Raw genomic sequence first — 23235 nt, 5'->3', positions numbered from 1 at the left:
TAAGCATCAAACAGTCAGGTTGAACTTTCTTTCCGCCATAAGGGTCCATGTAATTTCGGAACTTCAAACACGTATTTCTCAAAATTGCCACAACTGCACTAATGCGCCTTGTCCTTAAAGTACATAATTTAAACGATACAACGATGATCAACGATGCATGTAGGTGCATCACTTAATTTATGAATTTCAGGCCGAAGAAAACATGGAATGCATATTTGCAGTGGATGCCGCCATCAACCGTGTTTAAAGGAGGGTGATATCCGCATTTATACCGAGAGTAAAAACTCAGTACTTGGAAATATCTTACAATGTTTAGATAACGTTAAGGTGATTCGATGGACGCCATATTTTGTGTCAGAACGGCATGCGATGTATCGCATCAATTGGTTCCATTTTTTCAGCTACTCGTCATTTTTCTCCAATTTTGAGATCGCAATTCTGTTGTCAGGAGACTAAAGCACTCACTTACCAAATCTAACAAAGAAATTCAACGTAATAAAGGCGTGGTTTTTTCAGAGAGAAAACATCGCATTCGATACTGATATCGAAACTGCACTCGAAGTATGCGATATTTTCTCTCTGAAAAAACCACGCCTTTATTACGTTGAATTTCTTTGTTAAAATTGGTAGATGAGTGCTTCAGTCTCCTGACAACAGAATTGCAATCTCAAAATTGGAGAAAAATGACGAGTAGCTGAAAAAATGGAACCAATTGATGCGATACATCGCATGCCGTTCTGACACAAAATATGGCGCCCATCGAATCACCTTAAGATACACTGTTCTTTCAATTATTTATTTATTTTTCCAGTACGTAAATTCATAATATTACATGTAAAATCTCCATTTTTTTCCGCGTTCATTTGCGCGATAAGGTGACTTGGAAACCGATTAACTCGATCGATAGTTTGTCAAGTAACCTTGACCGACAGCTATGTAATGAAGGGCTTTGGCGTTGCGACGAGCATCCATCACACAAAAAAGCGATAAAGTTTCAATAATCAATCCGATGGGCTTGATTTTGTCGCTTGATGATTGAATAAATTTTTATTATCCCTGACGTGCTCTAGAAAAAAATGAGAAAAGAAAATAGAGAAAAATCAATCAGCCGCAGCTTGCAACCAGATCAGCAGACGTGCATCCTGCGATCGAGGTTGAACGTCGTTTAAGATTTCTAGCTAATCAGTTCGTCGGTTCATTTTTCTTCGCGTGAAAACATGGCAATCTATACTATAAGCTCCAAGACCTCCTAATTTTGCGAAACTGGTAACGCTTAGTTCCAGCGTTCTACCGGGCCGATTTTCATGATTTTTGCGGCTATCGACGGGCAATTGTCTCCAAATAAGCCAACTCTTTTCAGATTTTCAAAATATGGCCCAGGTTTTTTTATATTACGTGGTAAAGTTGCGAATTCTCCCATTTAAACAATGTAAATTTATACTTTTTGTCATAGTTCGTTTGAGCGTTCTACCGGGCCGATTTCCATGATTTTTGCGGCTATCGACGGGCAATTGTCTCCAAATAAGCCAACTCTTTTCAGATTTTCAAAATATGGCCCAGGTTTTTTTATATTACGTGGTAAAGTTGCGAATTCTCCCATTTAAACAATGTAAATTTATACTTTTTGTCCTAGTTCGTTTGAGCGTTCTACCGGGCCGATTTCCATGATTTTTGCGTAAATCGACAGGTAATAGGCCCTAGATGAGCCCGCTGCAATCAGATTTTGGAAAAAGGACCCAGGTTTTTTTAAAATCACGTTATAAAAGTGAGTGAGTTTACAGAATGCTCCGACACTGCTACCGCTATGCGCGGGAGGATGCGCAGTGGTCGAGGAGTCGCGCAGTAGCTGTGTAGCCTGCGCATCAGCTCTACACTTATCTACACAAGATTCGCGCTGAGAATTCGTGACGAGCAGTGGCCGAGTAGTCTGAGACGTCGAATGCATCCACCTTAAAATCGGTGTGGGTTCGAACCCCGACATGTGACATATGCATTCTAACCTGACTATCATTGTTCATTGTTTTACTGCAATATTTCATCAAGCAGTCATTCCAAAACGCGTCCTTTTAATTTTAAAGTAATTTTAAGTAAAGTTTAAAATTAAAGTATACCTCATATCGTAATTTTTTAGGGGAAAAATAAAACTAACACTGATAGGAGGGTAAATATAGGGCCGCGAAGCGGCCCATTGATGGCGCGGAGCGCCTTCAGGGGGTTGGGCCGCGTAGCGGCCAGGGGGCGTAGCCCCCTAGTTATTCTCTACGTCGTCAGTCCAGGCCCTTCACATTATCTCATTATAATTTTCATCCGTTTTATCGACCGCTGTTGTCGATGAAGATGAGCGACTCTCCATTCAGAGCTTGAAGAGCAAGCGCTGTAGTAAACGCAGAGGAACTCATTGAGATGTAATAGAGAGTTGTGGTTGCAGGATATTATAGCTCTGTTTTTTGCAATCCAACATGGAAAATAAGAGTATATGAATTCAATAATTTTAAAGTTGTTTTTAACGTTGCGTCGGTCAAAAACATGGTTAATCGACTTTTCCGATTCTACTTTGGGTTTGTTTTATACGCTTTTTCGTCGTAAACGGTCACCAAAATGGATTTCATCCTACAGGTGTCAAGCACATTATTTTCAACCATATATTTTAAACTGATATAGTTTTTGCAAGACTTTCATTCAGATTTTCCGTACATTCGGTCTTCTATGTAGCTTCATACTCGGTTTTAATTAAGAATCTTACCTCAAAATTCCATTCAGCCATTTCGGAGATGAAGCAAGAGATTATTTTTCGAAAAAAGTACGCAATTTCAGTCGACATACATTCATACAACTCCATGCATAGCCCGTTCGGAACGACTTGTTAGATATTTTTTTTGTTTCACCTCATATTCGCTTTCATTCGATAGGTAAAAATGGAGCTATTGCATGTGTAAGCCTGTAAGGGATTTGCGATTTAAGTACCTTTTTTTTGTAAAATATCGTGATAAGGACGATGGTGCCACTGGTTTTTTTTCTGAAACGAACTCCAAAGCTCATAGTGGAGAGGACATCCTACGCCACCCTGAAAGTCCATTTCTATATCAAGTCAAACTCTCCATGTAAAGATAGGGAACAAATACATTAGGAGGGTTGCTGTGTTTTCACTTTCGGAGTCACCAAAAATTGGCAACTCTGTTGATGTATTTGCTCCATATCTTCGCATGGAGAGTTTGACTTGATATAGAGGTGGACTTTCAGGATAGTGTGGGGTATCTCCTCCATTACGGCCTCAACTTTGGGAACTTTTTTTGAACTTTGGAGTTGTTCCAGAGAAAACTAATAGCACAATCGTGTTTCTCGCAAAATTTTACATTGGAATCATATTTAAATCGCTAATTCCTGATACATGCAATAGCTGCATTGATACCTATGTATCGGCAGTTTCCCAGCCAGAATAATAGCTCTACCCTAATAAATGAAAAATAATCACCAGGGGGAGCATTCTTCAAGAGTTGCAACAAAAAATACGCATTGCCTCTTAAAACTGCTTCTAAATTATTGCTTCCATCCAAGTCCGTTACCATCACCTGCGGCTAGTTAAGAACGCCACACCGTTCCAGTAACACATATTGCCGCGGCTAAATATGAAGGCGTTTCATACACGGCGTTATCTTATTTGTATCTCCCGTCCATGGAACGCACGTGAATACTGAATACTCACACTCTTCGTAGAGCTTAGATGTTGGAGCACTTAAAATTTTGCCTCTACTCGGCCTTAATCCCTAAAAATTTGAAAATCCTGGGGCCTGTATGGGTTTCTACCAGAATATATGCCAATGAGCCAGCCAAAAAAAAAAAAAAAAAAAAAAAAAAAAAAAAAAAAAAAAAAAAAAGCTTTTCCTCAACTGATGATATATAATCATGAATGGCCGATTCAAGTTTACACGTGTGAGGAAACTTAGGGATACCGTGCAAAATTTATATCCACCATTAATGCCATGTTGGCTCACGTGTCCAATGTTACTTCATTATTTTTTATCTATTTGTCCTCTCGCGAACGTTCGGCTGTAATTTTTTGAAGCGTGCTTCCTTTTTATTATTTATTCTTTTCTAGATAAATTCTTGCAAAGTCAAATCTCAGTCCGAAAGAAGGAATCATCTATCGATTTTTAATAGCAGTGCCCTCCTGTTTCAGATGTATGGCCGCTATACAAAGGAGCTGGGTCAATACGCAAAGGAGGAGGCGAAAGCGCTGGAAAAGAAGCTTAGGAAAGAGGAAATTCTTCGGCGGGAAGATCTCGACAAATATCGGGGCCGGTGCGCATCGAGAATAGCAAACACATTCAGTTTTATCTGGAGGCATTCGTTCGCCAAACTAGGGGAGGACTGGGTATTTTTAGCGCTCCTTGGAATCATCATGGCGGTTCTTAGTTTCTTAATGGATGGTGGCATCAGTATTTGTAATAAAAGTAAGTATGTGCAAGGAACATTGAGTTTCCCTCAAATAAAAGAAATCGACGGTGAAAGTCGGCAATCACATAACTCGATTTGCGACGTCGCAGACTTCCTGTCATACTTTATTCTTTAAACGGAAAACTACTCAACGGTAATTCCTTAAAACTGCCGTGATTTTTCTTCTATGTGCGAGGAAAATTCTGCAAAAACTGCGAGGAATCATGTCCATTTGCTCTCCTTTAAAAAAATAACATAGTTACGGAGATTTTCAGACACCGCAAACGAGTTATGTGATTGCCGACTTGCACCGTCGAAATGCGCTTTGTCTGTGAAGCCATTTAAACTCTGTTTAGATTTTGTTCAACTGGCTTAATATTGAGGGCTAAGAAACAATACCACCTAACTGACAATTTCGGCGAAAATGTATTCGCAACTTTAATGCATTTTACTGTATTATAATATGCAAGTTGCTGTTTTTAGTTTATTACAATTTCTCATAGGAGAGCTCTAACGACTATGTAATGTGTAAAAAAAGTGCATATCTAACTTCATAATTACAAAAATGGCGAAGTTTTTTCTTCGTCCTGTCTGCAGATAGGCGATAATGTTCCTTGCCATCGATATTTAACTTTTTCAAAGTTGCTGTTTTTAGTTTATTACAATTTCTCATAGGAGAGCTCTAACGACTATGTAATGTGTAAAAAAAGTGCATATCTAACTTCATAATTACAAAAATGGCGAAGTTTTTTCTTCGTCCTGTCTGCAGATAGGCGGTAACGTTCCTTGCCATCGATATTTAACTTTTTCAGTTCCAACATGGGTTCCATAATATCATAATTTTTACGAAAACAAAATATAATCATAAGTAAATTACCAACGAATGATCTTTTTTCAAGTATCTTGATCGACAAATATCAAGCTCAATGTTCCTTTCGATCAAATCTCCGTAGTCATCGGGTAAAAGATTTATTTCACCATCTTATGTTGACAGAACTGAATTGTTCCGTATCGTGGTAGTTGTGTGAAATCACCTTCTCACATCACGCACTCCTCTTTTTCCCTTTTTTTCATCACCTAGAAGATATTTGGCAGATAATTTTGCGGGTTTCTTGTCGTGTGACCGAAGTACTTTTTTTGTGTATTTCCTTTTTTTAAATAAGAAATTCCGCCTCCAAGTAATCGTTTTTTTTACCTGTTTCAGGTCATAAATGGCTGTACAGAGACCTCGCCGTACATCCTGTAGCAAAATATTTTGCGTGGGTAACTTTACCTACTTGTTTAATTTTATTTTCTGCCGGTTTTGTTCACATAGTGGCGCCACAATCAATAGGTGAGAGCTTATTTCCATAACCACCTTTTGACGAGAGGTTTTTTTGTGTTTATTTGATCTGAAAATCAGCTTAAAATTGGAGCCGCCTCAGGTTTTCATAGGCACTTGCTGGTCCATTTGTTCCCAAAGGATGTTTAAAAGCGCATTTCAATGTGTATATCTGCAACGTACTGACGAAAAAAAGTCATTTTTAAATAAACTATTTCCGATTAAAAGAATGAAAGACTTACTTTTGCACAGCTCTTTGGAATATCAATCCCGTTGGTTCAATTTTTCAATCAAAATGTTGATAGAATTGAGCAAAATTTGATTAGAAAGTGAGATTAGTATTTCCATTTCAAAATACCGTCTATAAATTTTTGAAAATCCTGTACATATCTACATCGGGTTTTAATGCTTTCAGCGTCACATCCAAAATTTTGAAATTTTTTGATTCCATTAAGTACAGAATCTAAATTTTTGCATTTATACTCACCCTCGATATTTTCTGTGAAGGCATTAACAGCCCAATGTGTTGATATATCTCTAATAAAAATATATGACTAACCAACTATTTTTATATTTATTCAAAATATTTGCTCCGTATTTACCTCGCATATAAAAACACCTGTTTTGAATTATGTATACTGCATTTAGTTGATATTAATCACGCTTAAAAAATGGAATTCTATAAAAATCAGAGCTAAGAAGATATACGTAATTATGTAGTAAGTAAGCTCATATGGTCATCTCTAATGCGCGTTGGGAATATACTTCATTTCGGCAGGAAAAAAAATATTTTTACAATTTATTTTCTCGCTCACCTTTCTGTCCCTCTTTTTGAAGCTTCTCTTCAAGGGAGAACACCCAAGCGCTCAATGCATGATTGTGTTTACAGCTGTTCCAGTTAGTTCAAATCTGTGTAAAAAAATTGGAATTTTTTCCTTTTTTTCAGGTTCTGGAATTCCAGAAATGAAAACAATTCTCCGGGGCGTAGCCTTGAAGGAGTATTTAACCTTTAGAACTTTAGTGGCCAAAGTCATAGGACTGACTGCAACTTTGGGCAGTGGACTACCTCTGGGTAAAGAGGTAACTTTTTTTTCGGGATTAGGTGATCTCAATTTAATTTCTAGCAACGATACACTATGTCTTTTTGTAATACTAAATTTTGAGTAATGAGATGTGGGATATCCACAAACCCCAATTTATGATGCATTGATTCATGTAAACTGAAATTAAAATCTATATTCTATTCACCTCATGTGTTAATGCGGCCTCACTTTTTGCAGCCTGCTAATAAACTGATATGTCAAGTAGGTATATACGAAGAAAGCAAACCGAAGTTCTTTCGTTTCAAAACTTAAAAGCAATTCCACCTTGCTTTGCATACAAACGAATTAATTTTGAAGAATTTTCATCAAACAACGTATCCTCTCTGTCTCTCTCTACATGTACAAAAATTATTTGATGGATTGATCTAGGTCGTAATCTATGAAGTTTCATTGATTTATCGAATATCGATGACGTGAGACTTCAGTTAATGAGGAATATATCGATGACCAGTCATCTCAGATTGCAGTATTGGAATTATCCGCTCATGTTTCTCGAAATTAAGACTAACTTACAGCTTGCGTTTTAATTATTTTCGGTGAATTTTCTTTAATTCACCGAAAAGAAGAAGGAGAAGAAAAATCCTTAACTGCATGAAAACACTTTGCTCAGTTTTCTCACAAGAAAATAAAGCATAAAAGGAGATTGCCATTGTGCTGTGGCGGCCCTTTTTACGCCGATGTCTCATTTTATTTATTTATTTTTTTTTTTTTAAAAAAAAAACGCATCAGCATCTCTTCCTCGTTTCCAGTGAATTATTTTTCTCACTGAAACATATTTTCTGTTTGGTTAGGTATTTTCATTTTGATAATGAAGAAAACATAATCGGTAATTTTGAAATGTTGCGATGGAAATGCGAGTTTTTTAACTTTATATAGCCAGCTATGTATTCTTGAGCCTTAAAAAAATGCAACTTTTGACTGTCAAAGTTTACGTAGTTCAACGTGCACTTGCGGTCGTACGTCCATTCATGTCTTCTCTTTTCTGCTGATTTTTTTAAGCGTGCCAGTAGGGCTCGCTTTTTGAAATCACTCGGATGTACCATAGTACAGCACACAGATCAACCAATGCTATTCAACGGGTCGTCCAAATACTTTTTTCCTCGCACCCGTTTCTTTGTCTTTGAACCATTACACTGTCAAGCCCTGATGGTCTTTTACCAAAAACTCTAATGAACTGCTAATTGGAAACCCTTGAGAACATTTTTCTGTCAAAACCGTATTATTCAATTTGACAGAAACCTCATAGGAGCTTTCTTACGCTCGGAGGACTCAACTCTAGAACCTTCTTTCCCGCCAAAACTCTACAGCCAATGAGCGTTTTGCACTGTAAGTGCAATCTGTGATGAGCCTCGTGACTCATTATACTATGTACTAACCATGGCCCCTGCCGAAATCCACTTAAACCACTACAGTTATCTCGCGATATAGCTTTGGGTGTCCGGTTTCGAGCAAGGCAATAAAAGACGGCGAGGCGATTAACCGATTAACCATTCACCGTGATGCCAGGATCCACCAAATTTTCTCAAAAATTGTTTTCCGTCTATTTAGCGAGTTTTTCTTTACTTTCCGTTGAAGTACAAATAAAAAGAGACCTCATTTGTACAAATTGGCCGAATAGGAGAGAAGTTACAGTTCGAAATCCAAAGAGATTAACTGAACGCGATTTCGATGCACGGCAGTTCGCCCAAATCACGGTCGTGCGCAAATGCCGCATATCAGCTTAAAATCAAGATAATTGGACGGAATCTTTAAAATTAATTTACATTCAACGTTCATGAATCAATATTTTCTCCTAAATTTAGCAAAAAGCACCAATTGATGCAAAAAGCAAAGACGTGAAAATAAGAGGTATTTGTCCAACATTTCAGTTATTCGGCACGCTTTTCCAACATACTCATGTTGGATTTTTTCTTCTTGTTTTTTTTTTTTGAACCTAATCAATAATGCTTATTTTGATGGTTTGTTGACAGGGTCCGTTTGTACATATAGCTAGTATAGTAGCAACTCTTTTATCAAAACTAGTGTCTTCCTTTCAAGGGATTTATGAGAATGAGTCTCGAAACACCGAAATGTTGGCCGCCGCGTGTGCTGTCGGGGTCGCCAGCTGTTTCGGTGCCCCAATAGGAGGTAAATAAGTTGACACATTTACAAAAACGCTTCACTGTCTACAGCAACTAGCGGCGCATGCAACGTTCTTTAAAATAAAGAAGTATGACGATGGTCCCCCCCCCTCCCGATAAATGTCATCATTTTGCACTGAGTATGTTTTCAAAGTTTAAAAAATATAGATATGATTAATTTTTTTTAATATGTAACAGAGGTAGCTCACTTTTTTATACTGCTCAAATTTCATCAATCGAATAAAATATTTTATCTTGTAACTCATCACCTTAATCTCAAAGACGCGCAATTTTTTGTCGACAAGATGACGAACAGTGCTATTCGTCAGACTTTCGAAGAATCGCCTCCAAATACGCGTGATACAACCATGCAATACTTGGCCGTTTAATAAGTTGCATCGCACAAGCCATGAGAATGTTCATTGGTTGTCTTTTAACAGTGCTGATGATACAGTTTTTATCTTGTTTTTCTTTCTCTCGTCTTTTTCTAGGTGTACTTTTTAGTATTGAAGTAACGACGGTTTACTTCGCAATCCGTAATTATTGGAGAGGTTTCTTCACAGCCGTATGCGGAGCGACTGTGTTTCGACTCTTAGCTGTTTGGTTTCATAAAGAAGGTTTGTTTTTATGTCGAAAATACTTCAATAATCAGAACCACGCATCTTATTTGAATGCAGACAAACTGACTGTTTTTAATGGACCACTAGACAAGGTACGAATTTAAGCAATCTGATACATGTTTCTTAACCAAAATTTCACGTAGAATACGATTTGCGCAACGAAAATTACTGAAACCAACTTCTAAAAAAGATATTAACGTTTTTATTTCACATTGGTTACGAGGAATTTGAACTGCCCGCTCACAAGAAACTCAAAGTTCTACGTGAGTCAAATCGCGCACTACAACGGTTTCAGCAAGCTTCTCAATCGAGCAATGTTCATTTTCCACCATGTGTTGTTCAAACTATTGGTAATTTGCTATAGCTGAGCCAAAGTGTCAAGATTGAAGTTGAAGATTTTTACATCGCAGAGACTGTCATGATAAACATTTAGCGCGCGATGTGAATCACGTAGAGCATTGAGTTTTCATGAGCGGATAGTTTGAATTCACGCACCAAGAATCATTAAATATCTTCGTAAGGAGTTGATATCGGTAATTTTCGTTGTGGGTATCGTGTTTTACGTGAAATTTTGGTTGAGAAACATGTATCAGAATGTTGAAATTCGTGCCTTGTCTAGTGGTCCATTCGCAGAATTCAATCGGATTTCTACATCCGTTGTATGCAAAGATTCTCCAAAACAACTGTTGTTGGTTTCTTAAAGAAAAGTAAAGCAAACTCAGGATTTTCCAAGCATCGTACAGTCGATATATTTGTTGGTGTTTTACTCACCCTCAACTTGAATATGACCTTATACACGGGGAAAATAAAGTCGAAGTACAGCAAAAATGAGAAGGAGATGCAAAGTTTTGCACCTGACAGTTTTGAACAGTTTGAGTTGTTTTTCTTTTTCATTTCATAAATAATTACTTTTTAAAAAATTATGACTGAATTTAAAACCACCATTGATTTCAAAAGCTTTCCGAACATGAGTAATTGTTAATTCGAAACGGAAGTTCTTACTTAGAAGTCTTATTTATTGTAACAACCGAACGTTATCTGTTTCCAGAAACTGTGAAAGCATTTTTCCCAACTCACTACACGATGGATTTTCCATTTGATCCGCAAGAGCTCACAGTGTTTGCGCTCATTGGGTAGGTTTAAACGGTTTTAGTTCATTCTTCCTCTGCTTCCTGAAATCTACCTTGAATAGTAGAATAACCAATAAAACAAGAATACTTCCTCCTCAAATTTGAAAATATTTTCGATGCATTAGAAGTTTCAACGCTGAAAAATTTGCATAATCAAAGAGTTTATATACATTGAACCGGTCGTTCCTACATACAAAAAACGGTCAGTATCAAGAATCTTGTAAAGCGTTTAGTTTTGTTCATACGGCCGAATCAGGCAGCTTCATTAACTTCTGGTACGAGATCCGGACTATTCGTAATCATTGGCGGGTCCAGCAAATTGGCAACATTGTCTTTTTAACCATTTTAACCTTTGGAAATGTATCGATTCTTGGGGGTCTGCTGTCCGACAAGAATCGAATATTTAGCATAGGTTTAAATGGAGCAAATCTGGAGTTCCTAAATTGCTGGATCCGCCTCTGTTCATAATTAAATTATCAATGAGCAGTTTGGCTCTGGTAAGTGAGCTAATCAGCAAATTGTGTTCGGAATAGGATGATTTTCACAATGAAGGTAGATAGATTGGACCAAACATTCAAACATGTGAATCATAAACATTACAATGTTGCTATCATCCCACACAGAAATAACACTTTCCATTACAGTGTACTGCAGATGTTTCATGTAAGGAAACAGAAGCGTATATATCCTCACAATGCTCTCAAAATAGTCAGGCGTTTATAATTAAGCTTTAGTTCTAGCATGACGAATGATCGGACTTTTTTCTGTTTGATCATTAGAGTTTTTTGCGGTCTTGGTGGTGCCGGTTATGTATGGTCTCACCGGCAGTATGTCCTCTTCATGAGGCATAATAAGCAAGTCAGTGCTTTCCTCCAGAGGAAGTAAGTGAGTAATACTCTTCGTGTTTTTTTTCTTTTCTTTTCTTTTCTTTTTTTCAATCAAATGCTCATACAGAGGGATCGAGCTTTGGAACTGATCAACATTATCAATCGACGATCAAGTCTGATATTGGTCTTTTCATTTAAAAAAAAGAGCCACCTCTCCAGTAGTGTTGTGCTAGGAAGAACGGCGCATGAGCCATTGGGCGTTGCTAAATATCGTTAGATTAGACACGAATTTTCAGGGAAGTTTTTGAATGTTTTCCATTCAATTTCTCAGAGACTATTATTGGAATTTTAATCTGAAATATATGAATAGTTGAAGAAGGAGCATCGATGATTTTTTTTAAAAAATCAAAATTTTATCGAAAGATATTTCGTTTGCGTTCTTCGTTAGCACGGCAAAGTAGAAGATAAGAAACAAGGATGAAAAAAATAAAATAAAAAGGGTTGATTATTTTTAAAGTACCCGGTGTGAATGGACTAAAATTTAGTCCGCAGAGGCCAAACGGGTGGATTTCAGCAACCTCGGATGGCGCTTAAGGTGTTTTGAAAAATTACTTTTCATTTGTGAAATAGCGTGCAATATTAAGACGACAAAGTCATCTAGAATTAATTTGATTAGTGCCATGTATGCTATGTATCCCTGGTAAAAATGGCAAGTGCTCAGATCAGTAGCACTTGCCTTTGGAACAGACCTAAGCACTGATGTCAGTGCTGCCGGGCGCTGATCTGCTACCTCAGTGTTAGGTCTGTTCCAAAGGAAAGTGCCTCTGATGTAAGTGGCACTGACCTAAGTGTCTCAGACGTAAGCGGAGTGGAAACTCCCAGAAATACTGTACAGGCAAAAATTTCGTTAATTACCGATCTGCCAGGTACGTTAAGTCACTATTTGACGATCAGGGAGGGCTGCTGTGAGTTTTCAATCCCAAGCAAGTATCACAATCTTCAGGGGACATCGCTCGTTCCCATGCGGTCTCCAATATAAGTACTAACTACGCCCGACGTAACTTAACTTCGGTGATCGTCCTAGCGATTGAACCACTACACTACCTGAGCGTATACGTGTTAGGGGCGTAATTTTACCATTTCAGGGCCCCCATTGGGGTAATTTTGCCAGCAAATGATGATTTTGTCTTTGAATGTGAATCCGATACTTAATTTTTCTATTATTCTTTTTTAATCAATCAACATGTAAATGAAGTTTTGTAAGTTACGTTTCTTTGCAAAAAAAATGGATCGCACTAAAATTCAAAATTAAAGCTAATGATGCAAAAAAATAATTAAAGTTGAAATTATACAAAAAAATATAAATTAGCAGATACAAAAATTGAAAGTAAAGGAGTAAAAAAGTTAGGAAAGAATTGAAAATAAAGTAGGAAAATTTTAAAAAAAATTGAGACTGAAACATTTTAAAAACAGTTAAAACTGAAAAAAATTAAAACCAAATTTAAAACTATTTTTTTTATAAAAAAATAATAATGCTTAAATAAATATATCTAAATACATATTTTAGCGGTGATAATATTTTTATCGATCTCATTTTTTGTTGTGTTTTAATTATTTAAGTGCCATCTTAAACGAAGAGGGTAAAACAAATTATTCAAGAGTGTGGCTACTTAAACTAGTTTTCCTTCCCTCTTAGAAAATCCCACCTTCTACAAAATATGCCTCTCTGAAAGATAAAGTTTGTGGTCCCCGTGTCCCGAGGAAATATTCCCCCACGAAAATGAAATAGGGTGGGGGAAGGGGGAGCCATCTCTACTTTTTGGGAGTGAGTGCGGTTCGATTAAGATTGATGTCAGAGACTTACCCTCTGAACCAAGTCCTGACCTCAGTCCCGCTTACCTCAGAGACATCTCTGCACTCAGGTAAGTCTTTCTCCCGACGTCAGTGCCTCTTACCTCAGTGCTGACTTCTTGGGTAAGTGCTTTAACACTTACGTCAGAGAAAACTGAACTGACCTCAGAGCAAATTGCACTGACCTCAGTGGAAAATTCACTGACCTAACACTTGCCATTTTTACCAGGGATGTTATGCGCTTTTCTATGGTACCCTCTCTATTTTGATGTTAATTTAATGTTTTCAGTCGCTTCTTGTACCCAGGATTCGTTGTGCTTGCAGCGACGTCTGTTTCTTTCCCCTTGGGGTTAGGCAAATATATGGCCGGTGATCTCAATACGCATGACCAGGTACGATTTATATTCATGTTATTCCAACGAGCTTTCTGCCTTTTCATATTTTAACGAAGGGACAAAACTCGTATAATTTTATCTATAGAGTAGATGTGCTCTACGATTACCCTACGATTTTCGCTCTGAACGTAGAACATGCTTTATACAACGGAAATCATTGGAAGTAATACTAACCAAGATTTTACGTTTTCCGATTCAATTCAAAATCCCTGCCCATAAGAAAAACTTGAGGCAAACGCATACTGAACGTTAAGCAAACATTCCAGATATTGCACGTCGTTTACACGTGGGAAATGCGAACTACTAAAGACGGAAAACTGGGTAACGCAACGACGACGGAGGCTCGCAGTGCGTACAGTGGCGTACGCGCAATGCGGGAAGTATCCATGCGGTCTTGTAGGCACTAACCGCCCCGTGGAGTTCGCGCAATGCATGGAGTATCCATGCAGTCTTGCAGGCGCTTACATGCGAGCCGCGCCGACCGCAGTGTTTAGCGCGATCATTCAAACGCGCGCAGCGTTTTTCAACTCGTGATTTCAAAGTTTTTTCCACAGGTGCACTCTTAATGGACTATTTGTCATTCACTCTAATAAAAAATAAATGAATTACACAAAAGTCAACTAATTTGTTTTTCTATATTTGTAACTGGTTATGATCGGCAAGAAGCGGAAAAACCAGGAAAGGAAATTGGGGATTGAGAAACTCCTCTGCATGAGAAAGGTTAATAGATTGAGTTGGCGCAAAATAAGCGGAAGGGGGGGGGGGTGTTTAATATCCAGGCTTGCAACTTAGTCACCCAATACAACGCAATGTATGACATCACCACCAATGATCATTGGTTTTATGTTAAGCGTAGGTATCCGGTTTATTCAGTAATTTCACATGGACGAAGGGTGAATTCACTGTTCAAGAGGCTCAAATCCTTCAGCACTGGACCACAGATAATACTGATGTCTTCGTCAGTTTAGCCGGTTTCATGCTTTACACGGTAAGTTCATTTTAATATCATAAAAATACGTCAATTAAATTTTCTTATTCTGCGATAACGTCGGGAAGGTGAACTTACCTTGCAACGTCATCTTCCCTCAAATTTCTTCATTACTTAAGTTTCCTAGAAAAAACTTATGACCATCCGACTTTCAGATATTTGATGAGCGACCAAAACAAAGTAAAGCTTTTGAGCATTTTCATCTTCAAGAATGTAAACTTGTCTTTAGCACGCGGTTTAACTTTATGTCTCCGATTTTAAAAAATTATCAGGTCAACATTCTATGGGTTTATGTTTCAAAGTTTAATGCGGAAATTTACCTCTTTTCCAGTATGTGTTTTCTATCATTGGCTCGACCATCCCTGTTCCATCGGGAAGTTTCATACCTGTTTTTAAAATCGGCGCAGCGTTTGGTCGTATTGTTGGTGAAATGATTCATATTTGGTTTCCATACGGAGTGCGCCATGGAAATTTTATCGCTCCTATTATTCCAGGCAAGTACCATTTGCGATGATTTGATTTATTAGCTTAAAAATTTTCCATCGATTTTGAAAAATAGATATATCTGCCGTAATTCCGTAACTTCATGAGTGATTGCTGAAGAGAAACATGTCGAGGACCAAAATAAAAAGACACATCGCGATTGCGTCCCTCAACATTATCACCATAGCGTAGTGTATTTCTTAAAAGAAAAACCGATGAAAATTTGCTCGATATTTGTAAAACATTTGATACAGAATAAGTAAAAATTTCAAGGAGTGTCTCACCGTTGAATTTCAGTTGAAAAAATAAAATTTGATGAAAAGTCCGTAACGTCGCAAATCGGATTGCATATTTTGCGACTATCACTATTCATGTCCTTTTCCATGCCAATCAGATACTTTTGTGTCTAAGCAGGTGCATGGATTTCACTCTCGCCGGGAACTGAGCCGAATAACTCAAAAAATACATTCAATTTAAGATAGAGGCTGAAGTTCCAGAAACTACGATAAAATATAAAAATCCAACCTGAGAAAGGTCAATGTTTACTTATGATATACGACTCTCAAAAGATCCAAAACATTCTGCAAGTTCCAGAATTGAGGGACTTGGAGGACAAGGCGCATAAGTGCAGTTTTTGCTGTTTCGAGAAATACTTGTTTGAAGGTTCAAAATTACATGTATCATTGGTAAAAAAAGAAATTTCAAACTGACTTTTTGATGCATAAAAATTGAAATTTGGGAGCAAATTTTTCACAGAATTTGCATTTAGACTTGTTTTACTTGAAATCATTGACGTCATTGAATCATTACCGTAATATCTCAATTTTTTCAAAAATTGCACTTATGGAGCAGGGTCACTACCAAATACTAATTTTACAGCTCTATTTTTTCAATTGAGACAATTTTTTCGAAATAATTTTCAGGATAAAAATGTCGGTTTTAATTATTTGAATAAGCTTTAATTGACGAATCATTATTTCTAGGTGGATACGCCACTGTTGGCGCTGCCGCATTTTCAGGAGCAGTCACGCACACAATTTCTGTTTCCGTCATAGTTTTTGAAATGACCGGACAGATTACACACATCGTACCAGTCATGGTAATTTCTTTTTGTCCTCATAGTTCTAGGTGTAAAAAAATAAGTTTTGGACTAGAGAGTTCTTTTATGCGTTCCTCATATTAAAATAAACGTAATAACGTAAACGTAAATATGCGTCTGACGTAGATTAAAACAAATCGTGCTAAATGAGTTATTCTGCTAGTAAGCATTGATAAGATCAAGTCAATAGTCATATAACGAAAGTTCATATTGTGTTCATGACTACTAATGTATGTTTCTTCACATAGCAACTCACAACTTTGTCGTCAAATGAGTACTTTCTGTATAACATTTTTGACAGAAAATTTGGAATGGAACGTTGAAAGTTTCTCGTAACTACGTAAAAAAACATATCAAAAAGCTAATAGTGAGGGAGATGTTTTGGGCTTAGAGCCTAAGATTTCTTTTCCTTTTGCAGTGTAAAGGAGATAAAAATGAAACTTACTTTTTGTAAGGCTCCTGTTATTCTTACTGCTGGGATGAGTTTTGCTCAGATTTAGGAAAGTTGGAGGTAAACCTAATTTAAAGAGGTTTCAACCTCTAGATTGAAACTATGCGAGTTATAGGATTGAAGAACCCTTAAGTTTACTTCCTGCACAAAATGCACAACTAGGCACAAAATAAATTTTAGCTGAGGAGCCATAACGAATTTTACAGCCGTTATTCTTATTGTTGGGAACTAATGACTACCTTTGCTATAGCAAATATGAACGAGAATAGTATAATTTTAGTGAAGCCTGCTAATGCAATTTTTTTTAATACATTTTCAGATAGCTGTTTTGATCTCAAATGCTATAGCAGCTTTACTGCAACCCTCTCTTTATGATAGCATTATTTTAATAAAGAAATTGCCGTATCTTCCAGATCTGTTGCCTTCTAGTTCTAGTAAGTATTCAAATTCAATTCACCTCATGGTAGCAATTTTTCATTGAAGCGCTAGCTGTTTCGATTTAAATCTCAGTATCAATTCATCCTACAATGATCACGCTGCATACTATGTCAACATTATTTGGCAATTTTTATTTCGAAATTCTTCATCAGGAAATACAATTTGAACGTTATCATAAACCACGAACTTACTTAATTGCACTATCATGGCAAAAATTTTCATTTGAACTTCCACTATAGAGTGACTTAAAACATTTGAATGCCGACTTTCAAAATCCAGTTCCGAGTAAAACTACCATTTTTTTGGGTTTGCTGCGCAGGTATTTACAATGTGTACGTCGAAGACTTCATGGTGAGAGACGTAAAATTTATCTGGCAGAGCATGAGCTACCGTGATCTCAAGGCTGTTCTGAAAGAGAACAGACGGATTCGAGTCTTCCCATTGGTCGAAAAACCCGGTAAATATTACTGTCCATATTTTGTGCTTTTTATTTTTATTATTCTCGAGTTCCTCTAAAAAGTGTGTTTAAGAACGACATCCCACAGTTGAATACATTGACAGACTTCCGCAAATTCTGAACTATAAATTCTCATTCCTCTGAATTCCTCTTTGATATTGTTTAAAAAATCAGAAAATTTTCAACATGGACTAGTTTTTACAAATTCTTTATTGTCGGTGAAATTCATCTAGTTTTTACGAGTTTTATTTACGCATCACGTGTTTTTTCTCCCTTACAAAAATCGATAATTTACTGCGAGCACATTTTCTTCCACTCAACACCCTCGCCCCGGTTTTTCAGGAACATGAATTATCAAGTATTCTATTCTTAATCTTCACTTCTCCTTTTTTTCAGGTACGATGATACTTTTAGGATCAGTTCAGAGACTTGAATTGATAAAAATGTTAGAAAAACACGTTGGAAGAGAGAGGAGGCTTCAAGTTGTCGCTAAATGGCAAAAAGAAGCTCAAGAAAGGTATTAGTTTCCGAAGTTTGTTGAAAATAGAACTGACAATGAAAATGACGGTATATTGATGAGAACGGTTTAAATGTGTGTTACTGCATACATAAATAAATGAATCATAATCATAATTTTAAGTATTATACCAAAGAAATATGAGTTTTTGTGTCAGCAGCAGTTCTCCTCAACGCTAGATAGTTTTTTGAGCTTAGACGCAAAATTCCAGGATATGTAGGATTTAAGTCATACTTGATGCAAAAAAATTGTATGTTTTAACCCTTTGTTGCACGGTGGTATACATGTCATACCACTTCGGTTTTTAATTTTTACAGCGCTGCCAATGTGATGAGCGGACTCAACTACTGAATCATTGGGTCCAATATACCTCTGGTTATCATTGCTAAATGGTATGACCATTCATTTTTACAAAATGACATGGCTACAGCGTATTGTATGTCATGAAAACCCGGTATTTTAGGTTATGTCGGATCCGCATTGTTTTTCTTCGAGTCGTGTGTGAAAAATAGGTGTTATTTTTTAGATAAATGTGATTCTCTAATCTAACTAGCCGTAATTTACTAGGTGCATTGCAGTTTTTACTTGATTTTTCATTTTGGTCGATTTTCTGAGCTGAAATAAAGTGGTATGACAGTTATACCACCGCACACACAGCATTTTGTAGATAACTCAATTTTCTGTGCATTCTCGAGGAAATCTTTCTCCCCGTTTCAAGTTTTGATCCCAATGTCACTCGAGAACCGACATTTCCTTGTCCTAAGCGTATTTCTCGGGTGAAGGGTGAAGCTACTACCTCTCAAATTCAGTCGCCATCTTGGATTTGGGGCACCCTCTTTGACCGGGGTTTTTTTTATGACTGCATGCTTGTAATGTGCGACTAAAGTGATATAAGAATTGAAATCTAACTTGTCTAATCACATAAAATCCAAAAAATGCTCCCTCCTACCTTTCAAAATTGGCAGCCATCTTGGATTTAGGGTACCCCCTTTGAAAAGGAGGCCTTTATGACTTCATATATGAAATTCACAACAAAAATCTTATCAGAATTGATATCTGATATTGATATCAGATGTCTGATCACGTAAGAATTTAAAAAAAAACACCCTCCTGCCTTTCAAATTTGACCGCCATTGTTTGGGCAGAGGCCCAAAATAAAATTAGAAAAATAAATGAGAGAAAGAAATGAGCAAATTTTGGAAAGTGGACTGTATGTTTTATTGTACGAAAGGCTACCAGGCCGCGCGGGGCCGGCTACAGAACAAGTCTGGATTCCCTAATTGAGTCTTACGAGACGATTTGGAATACCAGGCTGCGCGGAGCCGGCTTCAGAGCGAGTCTGGGTTTGAAAAAAAAGGAAACGCGAGAATTTTGAATCTTAAACGTAAACGAAAAAGAAACTCATGAACGGAAGATTTAAACTAATTTAGATGAACATGGAGAAACTGATACTTACGCTATTGAAAAAGAAGAAAAGATCAAGAGTTACGAATTTTGCCGAGAAAAACACTGATGAAATAAGAAATCTAGCTTGAAGAGCTTTACTACGTTACAATTTACCTAAAGCTTGAAGAGCTTTGTAGAAACTTAATACTAAGACGCGGATCTGAATCGCTACTGGAATACCAGTAGGGCACACTGCTGGAATACCAGCAGGAACCTAACAAACGAAAATAAAAAAAGATAGCAAGAAACCTATAAGAAACACTACTGGACTCCAGTAGGAAATCTAAACGTCACTGGACACCAGTGAGATGGCGAAAGAGAAGCGAAGGAAACATGAAAAGCACCGCTGGAATACCAGTGGGAGAAGATCGGCAAACGTAGGCGAAGATTAGTCGGCCACACGGGGGACCCTACTTGGAGCTGTTTCGGCTCGATATTCGCGAGATCAAACAATAAACTAAAACCTGAACTTCTTATCGAAACAAAATGAAAATCTGAGTGAACTAAAAGTAACTGTATGGTATCCTCCTTAGGATACAAAAGTAAAAATAAAACTTTCCCGAGCCTTTTCCTGGAAAGGCGGGATCAAAAAGGACGGCATGGCTTACAAGACCCGCGCGCCATCTAGCGGATTGGCGCGGTACTAGCCTTTTGCCGGTCGAGCGCGGAGGGAAGGAGTGCGCTGGCCGACGCGGCGGTCACGGTGGCTGCTCGCACGCGTTGCAACGAAAAAGGATGAAAATAAAAATCAGTCCCTGACTGAACATACCCGCCCCGTTGAAACCACCCGGTTTCTAAACCAAAAAACTTCCTTAAGTCGGAGGGGGTACAAAGAGAAGAAATTAAAGAAGCTTCGATTAAGAACATGGTTAATATGGTTCATGAAGTTAAGAGTATTGTAGTAAGTAAAGAGTAACTAAAAAGAATTGCTTGAGGGTTGTAAGGCCTCGTAAAAAAGTCAAGACTGACACCCAAAAATCTTTAGGAGGGTTGTAAGGCCTCAAAGAGATTTCAGAATGCGAGATGTCGACTTCCATCTTAAGTGGTTATTTGAGGGTGGTCTGATTGACATCACGCCTTTCGCAGGAGAGCGCTTGCGTCGTCTCTTGCATGCAGGTTTCGCAGACACCTGTTCATCTGGGGGTCCCTTATTGGTTGAGGACATTTGAGGGGTAGCCTCGCAATTAGGATCTTGGGGTCGCTCGATGACGACCAGGTGTGATCCTTTTGACAAGGACTCAGATTTCGGAAGAGCTGCAGATCCTTTTGAACATGGACCCACGATTACCCAACCAAAGACGCTGCTCAGAGCAACCGGTTCATTTGGGGTTGTGGTCTCACGTTTTCCAGTGAAGATGTACGGGAAAATATCCGCACCGATCAGGAGTTGAACATCCTGAGGCTCAAAGAAACGAGGATCCGCAAGTTGTAGGTGCCTATACTTGGAGCTAATGGGCTCGGGCACACTCGTGGTCGGCATTTGCGTGGTAATTTTCTCCATAATTACAGCATTACTCCTGAATATTGGTTTCCCAGACTTGTTGGGTTTAATAATACAAACAGTAGAGGCACTTACGCCAGGGATCGATTGGTCAGCTAATCCAATGATTCGCTCAGAGGTAGCGTCCCTGGGTAAACCTAGCCGTCGGGCACAGTCATCTCGAATGATTGTCGTCATCGAGGCACTGTCAATCATAGCCCGGACCTTATGGAAGCGTCCGTCGGCACCCTTGACTCGAACGACCGCAGTACCTAGTAATACTGTCTCGGTGGAATTGGACTTGAGAGCTTGATGCACTCTCTTAGATTCATCACCTGAAGAGTCTGCAGTCTCTTGCTCCGCTTGGGATTCAGAGCTCGAGGAGTTCTTGCGCTTGACTCGTTCTTTACGGTCGGAGAGCTGAGGGTCGGCCTCTTTGGGCATGTCACAGTGAAGCAAAGTATTGTGTCCGTCATTGCACACTCTGCAAGTTAGACCAGAATCACATCGGTCTTGATGATTTCCACTGCGAAGACAGATGGTGCACAAATGATTTTTCTCGACAAAATCCCTGCGTTCGTCGACGCTGGCTTCAATAAACTTTGGACATTTATAAAGAAAATGATCACAATCACATAGACACCGAGATCTAGTTTTCTCGGTAGGTGAGTGCGCAGTGGCTGTGAAAGATCTCTTTGGACTGGAGTCATGACTATACTTCTTGGAACTTTCACTCGAAGAACTGCTCATGGGTGCACTCGCCGTCAAGTCTAAAATTTCAATTTGTCTCTGGACAAATTTCAATAGATCCTTGGTCGTGGGCATGGTCTCTCTCGTTTGCCTTCTCTCAAAAGTTTTTACAAGAGATTTAGGAAGGCATTTCAAAGCTATGTGTAGAGTCATAAAGTCCCCGAGGTCAGCAATTTCCTGAGTTTTAATCGCTGAAACGCACTCACCAAAAGTCGACATGAAGTTCGACAGATCATCCTTGTTTTCGTTTTGAATGGCGGAAAAACTTAGGAGTTTGTTCAGCAAGCTTGAACCAATCATGCGCTTATTCTCGTACATCCCAATAAGAGCATCCCACGCTATTGGATAATTCACGTCCGTAATGGGTAACTCCTTTACGAGTGCTAAAGCAGGGCCAGACAGAGTGGTCCTCAAATAGTTCAGCTTGGCACTCGGAGTCAGGGACTCATGGTGATGGATCAGAGACTCAAAATTCGCGCGATATTCCGGCCATGCGCTTATTGTGCCGTCGAAAGTTTTCAAAGTAATTCGAGGCAGTGTGGGCGCATTGCTTGAAATGATCGTAGTGTTGTTCATCAGCGGATTAGAGTTATCAGCTGTGCCGGTGGACTCCAGTGCATCAGTCAGCCTTTTCTTAATCTCCGCAATTTTGAAATACACATTGGTGAAATGCTCTATCAACTCGCTGCTTTGATCAAAACTTGCCTCTGGGTTTAATCGTAACTCTATTTCGTAGCAGGACATGACCGTTTCTTGAAGGTTCTTTAGAGATTGTCTTGAATCTTCCTGCCTGCAAATGAATTCAGGCGACAATTTTTTCACTGCCAGGCAGCGCTCGGCAACTTCATAACAAGCCTCTAATTGCCGACCGTAGATTTTCCGCTTATTTTTTAGACAGATCAACTCGATCTCTAAGTCAGTGACTTTCTTTGCTTTTACCTGGGAGGCATTACTATCATCGGATGCCATGCTGCTTCTTTGATAATCAGAATTTTCAAACAAAGACAGGAGAGACCTTTTGCCTTAGATTCAAACAAATAACAAATACAAACACCAAAGAAAAACTGCAAAAATTACAAATATGATAGATCAGAGGATCCAAGTCGGACAATCAAATGTTCCGAGGTCCCTCAGATCACCAATATATTCATTTAAAATTTCAAACAATTCAAAGATAATGGATCAGCGGATCCGGACCGAGCAGGACCAAATGTTTGGGCAGAGGCCCAAAATAAAATTAGAAAAATAAATGAGAGAAAGAAATGAGCAAATTTTGGAAAGTGGACTGTATGTTTTATTGTACGAAAGGCTACCAGGCCGCGCGG

General features: G+C 38.3%; 1 protein-coding gene across 4 annotated transcripts in view; it reads left to right on the top strand.

Moving 5' to 3' along the window:
• Nucleotides 1-23235, top strand: part of ClC-a (chloride channel protein 2) — an 81203-nt gene that overhangs the window by 50844 nt on the left and 7124 nt on the right. For all 4 annotated transcript variants that reach the window (XM_072297969.1, XM_072297970.1, XM_072297968.1 and 1 more), the window contains 14 exons: nucleotides 4178-4451; nucleotides 5639-5767; nucleotides 6702-6835; nucleotides 8829-8985; nucleotides 9470-9595; nucleotides 10647-10731; nucleotides 11508-11609; nucleotides 13696-13798; nucleotides 14658-14789; nucleotides 15121-15283; nucleotides 16256-16371; nucleotides 17142-17256; nucleotides 17580-17717; nucleotides 18114-18234. In XM_072297969.1, the coding sequence (XP_072154070.1) occupies nucleotides 4178-4451; nucleotides 5639-5767; nucleotides 6702-6835; nucleotides 8829-8985; nucleotides 9470-9595; nucleotides 10647-10731; nucleotides 11508-11609; nucleotides 13696-13798; nucleotides 14658-14789; nucleotides 15121-15283; nucleotides 16256-16371; nucleotides 17142-17256; nucleotides 17580-17717; nucleotides 18114-18234 (1895 nt within the window). The remainder of the gene's footprint in view (nucleotides 1-4177; nucleotides 4452-5638; nucleotides 5768-6701; nucleotides 6836-8828; nucleotides 8986-9469; nucleotides 9596-10646; nucleotides 10732-11507; nucleotides 11610-13695; nucleotides 13799-14657; nucleotides 14790-15120; nucleotides 15284-16255; nucleotides 16372-17141; nucleotides 17257-17579; nucleotides 17718-18113; nucleotides 18235-23235) is intronic.

The sequence above is a fragment of the Bemisia tabaci genome, chromosome 3 (genome assembly GCF_918797505.1).
Source record: "Bemisia tabaci chromosome 3, PGI_BMITA_v3".
Classification (NCBI taxonomy): domain Eukaryota; kingdom Metazoa; phylum Arthropoda; class Insecta; order Hemiptera; family Aleyrodidae; genus Bemisia; species Bemisia tabaci.
Note: the sequence above shows the minus strand (reverse complement) of the source record. Positions and strands in the feature narration are given on the sequence as shown.